This window comes from Scylla paramamosain, chromosome 42, assembly GCF_035594125.1.
Source record: "Scylla paramamosain isolate STU-SP2022 chromosome 42, ASM3559412v1, whole genome shotgun sequence".
Classification (NCBI taxonomy): domain Eukaryota; kingdom Metazoa; phylum Arthropoda; class Malacostraca; order Decapoda; family Portunidae; genus Scylla; species Scylla paramamosain.
The window spans coordinates 1852501-1862500 of NC_087192.1; the positions used below are offsets into that span (position 1 = coordinate 1852501).

The 10000-nt window shown below is 40.6% G+C and overlaps 1 protein-coding gene across 1 annotated transcript in view; it reads right to left on the bottom strand.

The window, feature by feature from the left end:
- Positions 1-1045, bottom strand: part of LOC135093288 (atrial natriuretic peptide receptor 2-like) — a 3191-nt gene extending 2146 nt beyond the window's left edge. Inside the window, exon 1 of the mRNA XM_063992417.1 lies at positions 722-1045. Within this exon, the coding sequence (XP_063848487.1) occupies positions 722-827 (106 nt within the window). The 5' untranslated portion in view covers positions 828-1045. The remainder of the gene's footprint in view (positions 1-721) is intronic.
- Between the last annotated feature and the right edge of the window lie 8955 nt (positions 1046-10000).

A 10000-nucleotide genomic window follows, 5' to 3' on the forward strand; every position in this document is an offset into this window, starting at 1 on the left:
AATGATAGTTCTCTCCAGTCAGGAATCACACGCAGTACATTCCTTCAGATTCAGACACGTTAACTTAAAAAAAAAAGAAAAGATCATTCTAAGAAAATCATCCAAATCACTGACAAATAAAGGAAAGATCATGACAGAAAAGGAAAGTAAAGGAAAACACTCGCGTACAAAGTAAATGTAAGGAGTAGAAAAAAAAAGAGAGAGAGAGAGAGAAATGGGCCTTAAAATATAGGATACAAAGTAAAAAAGGAAAAAAAGAAAAAAAAAACGCTAAAATGTGATGATAAAAGAGTATGTCAAGTAGAATTCCTTAAAACAATTACAGTAAAATATTAAAGAAAATCCTTAAAAGAATCAAGACATAAATATAAAAAAAGACAGAGAAGCTAATATAAGAAATACAAAAAAAAAAAGAATAACAAAACTTAATTAATCCCTAAAAAAAAAAAAAACGAAGCGAAAAGAAAACACACAAACATCAAGTTAAACCATAAGAGCAAAAAAAAAAAAGAAAAGAAAAGAAAAAGAAAACAATAAAATAAAAAAAAAAAAAACAGAAAAAGAAAAACTACATTAAGAAACCATCCCAAAATATAACGAAGACAGAGAGCGAGAGATGAAAAAAAAAAAAAAATATCAGCAACTCCAATATCACATGTTCCTCGCGGGTCTCTCTGAACAGCGCCATTAGTAGTAGCCTAGTCAGCAGCCGCCAGCTTACCGGCAACGCAAGTGCCTGAGTTGATGCCAGCACGGATGAGCAGTTCCTTATCTGGCCGGTGCGGGATCTCGAACTCCTTGGCGCCCTCGATCAGGTCCAGAGCCATGTTGCTGATCTCCGCTGCGTGGCGAAGACCTGGTGCGCGAAGAGAAGGGAGGAAGTACTAGTAGGAGGAGGCTAGCTGGGTGTGTGATGTCATTAGTAAGTGTTCTCCAGTGATGTGGCGTCTTGTTTCAGTCATGTGAACGTAAGGTGTGGACGCTTTTTTTTTTTTTCTTCTTTTCTTATCGAGGGTGTCTGATTCTAGTGAAGGCTGTGTTTTTTTTTTTTTTTTTTTCAAGTGTAGGAGTTATTGGGGGTTTTCATGATTCTAGTGGAAGTTACTGGTGTTTTCAAGGGTGTTTTTTTTTTTTTATGATTCTAGTGAGTTATTGGTATTTTCAAGCGTGTTTTTATAATTCCAGTGGAAGTTACTGGTGTTTGCAAAAGTGTTTTTATGATTCAAGTAGAAGTTTTTTGGTGTTTTCAAGAACTTTTATGATTCTGGTGAGTTATTGGTGTTTTTAATTTTTTTCTTATAATTCTAGTGGAAGTTATTGGTGTTTTCAAGTGTTTTTTATGTTTGTAGTGGAAGTTATTAGTGTTATAAAGTGCCTTTATATGATTCTAGTGATAGTTTAACGGATTTTAATGGAAATTATTGAAGTTTTAAAGGGTGTTTTAATTTTACTGATTGTTAAGCAGGCTCTAGTGGAAGTTATTAGGGTTTTCAAGAGTGTTTTTATTCTAGTGAAAATACAACAGGGTTTAATGAGAGGTACTGGAGTTTTCAAGAATATTTTTGCAATGCTAGTGAAAGTTATAGGAGACATGAAGGATGTTTTCATGTTACTAGTCTGGTAAAATTAAGGAAAAACACCCGTGAGAAGCCGACTAATGATCTCTGAGGCATTTGGCAACAATCCTAATGACAGTCTCAAACGTCTTCATATGAGCCTTGAATCGTAAAGGATGAAGACAAACGTAATAAGACCCTAAACTATCAAAACACGGCTCCCTATGTTGTGTTCCATGCTGTGGTCTCCAGGCTGGGAATAATAACGAACCCAGAGCGTCTATATGTCTCACAATACTTGGAAGTAATAATAATAACAAAGGAGAGAGGTTTAATTACTCGATCCAAGTTCATTGTACCGTACATATAATTTTGTCAACATGATTTATGTGTATGCAGGGAGTGCCACGTGTAGGCACTCCCTGCAGCGTGCCTACACCTTTTGCAGCGTCCCTTATTTTCTTATGTATGTGTTTCCTGGTAGGCGGTTGCTGTTCCTGCTTTTTCAAAATATTTAGACATGCATTCACTAGACGAGGTAAGAACACACACACACACACACACACACACACACACACACACACACACACGAAAAAAAAAAAAAAAGACATCACCTACAGAGACAAACAGGTATTCGGAAATACTTCACTCTCTCACCACGACTATTTTCCAAGGCCACAGAGATGATTAGCCACGATCTCAAGAGTTTCTCCCGTTACTAAAATATAAATCTTGTTAATTCGTCAGTAAAACCGTATAAACACTCACTTCAACTAAAGCCTTTTGAAAGTAGTGGAGGTGCGGCGCAGAGGTGTTTCAGAATATGGTCAACAGACAGACAAGCTAGACAGACAGAAAGAAGAAAAACAACGAACCCTAACACCATAGCCTCATCCAGCGCCACCTATCCTGCACTTCTTTCTAACTCTTCATGTAAGGACAATTAGCACCCTTGATTAACGCTCGTACACACATTCCTGGCGATGTCGAGGTAACGCTACACACCCCGACAGCAAGAACAAAGGAGTAGGAGGAGGAGGAGGAGGAGGAGGAGGAGAAAAGATGTCGGAATGGTTTAGAAGAGAAAAAAAAATAAGATAATTGATAGAAACTAGGGAAAACTGAGAGAGAGAGAGAGAGAGAGAGAGAGAGAGAGAGAGAGAGAGAGAGAGAGAGAGAGAGAGAGAGAGAGAGAGAGGGGAAAACAAGAAAATCTGGTGTCAATTATGTAAACTGATATAAAAAAAACAGAAACACACACACACACACACACACACACACACACACACACACACACACACACGGGAGGAGGAAATCAAGAAAACAAAAACAAAACAGATGTGAGATGCGAATTAAACACATACACACACACACACACTCTCTCTCTCTCTCTCTCTCTCTCACCGTTGGGATGGGGTACGCCGGACACAACCATGTAGGCATCCCCAATCGTCTCCACCTTGTACACGTCATAGTTGCCAATGCGGGAGTCGAACATGTTGTACAGCTTGTTGAGCAGCATGATGACCTGTGCGCCGGTGAAGGAGGGAGGAGGAGGAACAGGAATTACAAATATTGCTTTTCTTTCATTTTCGCTGGTATGTTTCCCCGTCTGGCCTAAATGAAACAGTCTGGGGAAGTTGTCTTTTCGTTGTGTTACCTTGGGAAAGAGGCGGTGTGGAAAGGAGGAGGAAGAGGGTTATAAATATGTTTTTCTTTCTTTTTATTTTCGTTGCTAAGTTTCCCCGTCTGTGCTATATAGAACTCTCTGGGAAAGGTTGTCTTTGCCTTCCAATATCTTTGGGTTGGTGATCTGTGGCGTTGTCTCGTAAGTGTGTGTGCGTGTTGTGTCTTGTGTGTGTGTGTATATAACCGTGTGGTGGACTACAAAGGATTACAAGAGAGTGTCAACAGCAGCAGGCCTCCTGGTCCTTGTGAGGGTGTTTGGCTTCACTACTTTATGGTCTTCATAACTACTGGCAGTGGAGGAAAACAGCAACACGTCGTAAAATTTGCTCTACTAATTTCAAATGGACGTAAATTTATTACCTAGGAGAAACAAATGACAAACAATTCCCAGTGGGTTACTTGGAAAGATTGTTACAAGGTAATTTATAAAAATCACTTTACAATACAATCAACACACAAAAGGTAGTAGACGACTACCACTGAATGTCAGCCTGGCGTCAACATTCAGTACAAAGAAACCATGCAAAACAAATCTCAAAGCAGGATGAATTTTTCTTAATTCAAGTTAACGTACATTGTTCCTACTAACAATGCACACACACACACACACACACACACACACACACAAACATACAAAGAGCCCTTTAGCATTATTGAGCAGTGACACAATCTGCTGTAGTGTTTTCCTATTATAGTGGAACTCAGCTAACTTGGTATTTCGGGTGTTGGCTGTACCTTTCCGCGCTATTGCCACATCAACCCTGAAATGACCACCATGACCATGGCCACCAGGGCGTGACCTGGGGATTCACTTCTCAAAGACACTGTGGCGGCAGCGCCGCACGGCCTATGCGCGTTACCAAGAGTTCCGGAAGGTGTACAGTGTCGAATCAAATCGAAAGCTATTAAGAGAAAATATGGAGTCGTATATAACAACTTATAATTTTAGAATAATTAAGTCAAAGGATGACAGCATGAGAGAGAGAGAGAGAGAGAGAGAGAGAGAGAGAGAGAGAGAGAGAGAGAGAGAGAGAGAGAGAGAGAGAGAGAGAGAGAGAGAGAGTGTGTTCATATGCCTGTCGACTGTGAACGTGACCTCAATGTGGGACAGAAACAGCCAGTGTCCACAGTAACAAGTTAGTCTGGTTCCACTATAATACCCTAATTTTTACGGCGAAAATATCAGGAACTTACGCATTTCACATCCATCGCTTTTTGTTTTCCATTCATTTTTTTGTCTTTACATTTTACCTTTTATGAGCAATGATGGTATCGGGAAGAAAAAGGAGGAGGAGGAGGAGGAGGAGGAGGAGGAGGAGGAGGGGGACACGACAGTATGGAAATGGAAGTAATTCCAGCTAACCCAAACTACACATCAATAATGCGGTGTGAATGATTAGTAGCGAGGCTCTCAACGGCTCTAAATGGCTGTCAGACCGTTATGGAATGGAATGTTACTGCAATATTAGTGCACAGGTGCTGATATACAGATAGATAGAGTTAGGCAATACAGATAAGTGACTGATAGAAATGAATACCTAAAAAACAAATACACTACATCATATAGATGCATCTTAAGTATGGTTTTGAAGGGATTCTTTACGACAGCAGTGTTGCTTCAGCAAAGATTCAGTATCATTAATGGAAAAGGCGCCAATAAGAACCAGCCAATGAAAAATAATCTTAATTCTGTATAGTGTGTCATTCTTGTATCTGGTTGGCTAAAGAGTCAGTCTAAAATCGAGATCTTTGATTGGTGCACCTGGTGGGCGCCGCAGTACCGTAGCTCCAAGCTGCAGGAGGGATCCAAAACGGGGTGTGGCTGTAGCTGCTGGAGACAAAGGTTAGGGGTAAGGTTGTGCCATGGCTGGCTTTTCAAATGAATATTTTGACTCAACACTGTGTACTACGAGATCTACCACAAAGAAAAGGAACCATCAAGCAATGCACGACGACGAGACACGCGACGAGAAGGGGAACACGGAGAGGAAGGAAGAGGCTAAGGAACACAGCAAGAAGAGGAGGCTGGAGAGCATGGAAGGCTGTAGCAGCCATAAGAAGAGGAAGGAAACTGAAGGCTTTGAAGAGGTTAAAGATCGCACCAACAAGAGGAAAGACGATAAGAAACACGGAAAACAGAGGGAAAGGAAGGATGGAAAAGATACGAAGAGAAAAAGGAACACAGAGTATCGTGAACGTCCCATTGTCTGCGTAAAGAAGAGGAAAACTGAGGATATGGAAGACCACGAGAGGCAGGCCAAGAAGAGGAAGACGGATTCGAAGGAACAAGAAAGGAAGGCCAAGAAGCGGAGGACCAAGGACTCGACGCAGCACGAGAGACAGGCCAAGAAGAGGAAGACGGAGGATTCGAAGGAACACGAGAGGCAAGCCAAGAAGCGGAGGACCAAGAACTCGACGCAGCAAGGGTGCCAGGTCAAGAAGTGGACGGGGGAGGGCGTCGAGGACATGCTGTGGCTGGAGGTGAAGGCCGAGAGAGTCAGTGGGGAGAAAAGGGACGTGAGCGAGTACTGTCGTATTGATATTGAGATGGGAAACCTGGTGGAGGGGACCGTGCGCGGCCACCCTTGTACTGTTTGCCTCGACTCCGGCGCCGCTGCCTCTGTTATGATGATGTCACTGGCAGAAAGAATGGGTCTTGTCACGGGCGGTGAGAAAAAGGAGAGGAGAGGGTTCAAAACGTACTTTGGAAACGTGAGCTTGGACGTGATCACGCTGGCAGAGGTGGTGATCACCCTGAGGGGCGGCGTGGAGGTCAACACGCCCGTAAAGGTGTTTCCAAAGGAGATGGAGGATCGCTACCCCGTTGACATCCTAATTCTGTCCATGAACCGCCTGCACGAAGCCGAGATACTGCAGGAGTTCCATCCCGACGGCAGCGGCAGCCTGTTTCTGCGTCACCCTGAACGTCTGCGGCGGAGACCTCCATGGGGCCTAGGGAAAGTGTACACTTTCGGTCTACGAACACTGGACAGCGATGAGCCGCTGACGGTGCTGGTGGACACAGGCTCCTCAGTGATCCTTCGTGTGTCAAAGACCGGCCAGGAAAACGTGACGCGCCTGACGGGCAAGTGTATGGAGCCGCCGCCACAAGTCTTCCTGCACTTTGGACACGGCACGGGCGCAGTGCTGGACGTGGTGTCAAAACCACTGCGTAAAACCGACGACTTCACGTGTGGAAGAGGACTGTTCTACCCGTTATCGGCTGTGATGGACTACATTGACTCTTCCATCACCTTCAGGCTGGGCAGGGAACATTACAAGTTTGCTTTCTACCCACGCCACACTGGACTGCGCGCCGCACACCTTTTCTGTGAGCCTCTGCCTTCCACCCACGCAGCCTGAGAGTGCACGCCGCCCACCTCTCCCTCCAGCCTCCGCCCTCACTGCCCTTCTAAATGTACAACAAAGAGTGAGAGAGTAAAAAGAAAAAAAAGAATAAATAAAAAGTAAAAAATGCAAAATATATTAAAAAAATAATAAAAGAAAAGATAATTAAAAACAAAAATATATATATAAAACATAAGAAAAGTAATAAAATGAAAAAAAAAAGAAATAAATAGCAATAAGGAAATACAATTGTGATGATGACAACAAAGATTAAAATTAAACAAAACAATTAAAAAATTTAAAAAAAATGTGAAAACAAGACAAAAATAAAAAAAAACAATAAAAGAAATGAAAATATAAAAGAAAAAATAAAATAAAATAAAACAAAATAAAAAATAACAAGAATTAATCGCGTTAGTGTAGAGACGAACAACACACAGATGTCGATAAGCAGCCTCTGCCCTGACTGGCCTCCAAAGTATACACAAGATACAATGATGCATAGAGAAAAAAAAAAAAAATAAATAAATAAATAAATAAAAATAAATAAATAAATGAAAAAAAGAAAGAAAGAAAGAAAATGATGAGTATAAGTGAAATTAGAGGTCAATATGAAGCCTTAGCCCAGAGTGGAAATGAAAAATATATAAATGACAAAAAAAAAGACAATAAACAAAATAATAAAAACCAATAACTGTCTATGTAGATATCAAAAAGTACTACGTACAGTCAGGTCGCCGCTAGTGTGCAATATTCTAACGCAAATCGCGTCTAAGGGGGTCAGTTTGCCTCCAAGTCATACTCCAACGCGGGGAATGTAAAGCCTGACGCGGGGATGGGCCGCAACAAGCCGCAGAGGCGTTCGTACCACGGAGCAAGGAACCCGTCGGCGCCGCTGACGCCGCCACCCCGCCACCCACAGGAATGCTAATTTAGTGAGAAGGGTGGACTGCAGCCGCCGCCGTCACAGCCATACACGGTGATGCGAATTGAGTGAAGAGAAGGCTGGGCTGCACCCACCGCTTCTGTTGCCGCCGGCATCACCGTCACTGCCACTATCACCGTCACCGCCTCCGTCGTCGTCGCCGCCACTATCGCCGTCGTACCCGCTGTCGCCACCGCCTTCACGGCCGCCATCACCGCCGCCATCGCTATCACCACCGCCGTTACCGTCGCCGTCGCCGTTTAGCAGGCTCTAGTGTAAATTAGTAATCTTCGGGGGTGTTTATATGGTTTTAGTGATAGTTTAACAATTTCCAGTGAAAATACCGGAGTTTTCAAGGTGCTTTTTTATGATTCTAGTGATAGTTTTACAGGCTCTAGTGGAAGTTGGTGGAGTTTGCATGTTTTTTTTTTCTTTATTGTTCTGGTGAAAATTTTATAGGCTCTAGTTGAAGTTACTGAAGTTTTGAAGGTGTTTCTATGACTGGGTAGTTTAACAGGCTCTAGTATCAGTTATTAGAATTTTCGAAATATTTTTATGATTGAAGTGAAAGCTTTAGTAGAAAGTTAGAGTTTTCAAGGCTGTTTTCATGATTCTAGTGAAAGTTTTATATGCTGTTGTGGAAGCTATCGGAGTTTTTCAAGATGTTTTCGCTCATGTGTCTGGCTCTGTGCAACAGTTGTACTAACACAGATAAAAATTAAGTTAAAATTCATCAAATAAGAATACACTCTTGTCGAAAAGTATCCCATCTTTACTTTTCTAACCCTTGCGAGGAAGACAGACGCAGTACCGCAATATGTGCAGCTTTCTTCCAGCACCCTCGAAAATTGCTCTCAGCACCCCAGGTTATGAAACACTCCTCTTGTGGAAGTTATTGGAGTTTTCAAGATGTTTTCATGAGTCTAGTGATAAATTTAAATGTTTCAGGATGTAATGATTTAAATGTTAAGGCTAATAATAAGGATGTAATGATTTAAATGTTAAGGATGTAAGGATGTTTTAAGGATGATTCTAATGATAGTTTAACAGACGATAATGGAAGTTGTTGAAGGTTTTATGTGAACTTATATGATATTTCTCATAGCTTAACAAGTGTTATTTACCACCAATGGGGAAAAAATCCAAGGAAGCCTGACTAGTAATCTCCGAAGCCTTAGAAAATAGTCCTGATGAAAGATTGAAGCGTTTTAAAATACGAATCTATATCAAAGGAACAAAAGGACAGAGAGAGAAGAAAATTACACGTCCTTTCTGAAAACTGTGATGATGGTGAACAAAGGTTGTGGGAAGAAGGCAAAATATTTATGAGTATTTCTGGATTAAGGAAAAAAAAAAAATGAAAAGAAAAAAAAATATATAGACGAGGGATAATGGAGAGAGGGGTAAATATTTAATAATGTATGAAAAGTGACATAAAAAAAATAAAGACAGAATATTTGCAAGTTTACTTTTGAACTTAGGAGGACAGAGACAACAGGTATGAAATGATGTATGGAAAGTAGGATGTTAAAAGAGAGAGAGAGAGAAAAAAAAAGAAAAGAAAACGAGGCAAAATAGTTTTTTTTTTTCGCACTTGAAAATGAAATAAACAGAAAAAGAAGAGGAGTCGAGGAGTAACGCGGAGAGATGGGAAGTATGTAATAATGCATGGAAAGTGAGATGAGATACTGAAAATAAAGAAAAAAAGGCAGAATATTTACGAGCTTGCATCTGGATGAAAAAAAAAAAGTGGGGGGGATAGATAAGAAGAAAAAGAAATATTCACGTTTAGAAAATAAGATGAACAGAGAGAGAGAGAAAAAAAAAAAGGCACTTAACTTCTGAACTTGGAAAAAGGAAGAGCAAAGAAACGCTGTAGGGATGAACGATAAAGAATAAAGATAACGTTAAATAACATATAAAAAGTGGAATGGTAAAATCCAACAAAAAAAAAAAACACACAATAGATCTACTGCCGAAAAAAAAATATAACAAAAGAATAATAATACATAAAATCAATCAATAAATAAATAAATAAAAGGATGCACTGCTGAAGACTACAATACGAAAATAAAACATCGAAAAACAATGATAATGAATAAGAAATAAAAAAAAAAGATATACTAACAATAAGAAATATAACAATAACAAAAGTACAGTAATAAACAAATAAACAAATGAGTGAATAAATAAATAAGCAATAAAAAAATTCACTTGATAATCGCTCCGTAAAGAGTGTGAAGCGGCAGGAATTGCAAAAAGGGGAAGGCAAGTTTTGTTCCGCAGTGAGCATATTGGAAGGCAAGGCTGGCGACACGTGGCTGTGCAGTGTCCACCACAATAACATCGTATCCATTAGCAAGGTGTATAATAATAACGTGTGTGTGTGTGAGTGTATGTGTGTGTGTGTGTGTGTGTGTGTGTGTGTGTGTGTGTGTGTGTGTATGTGTGTGTGTGTGTGTGTGTGTGTGTGTTATGGGGG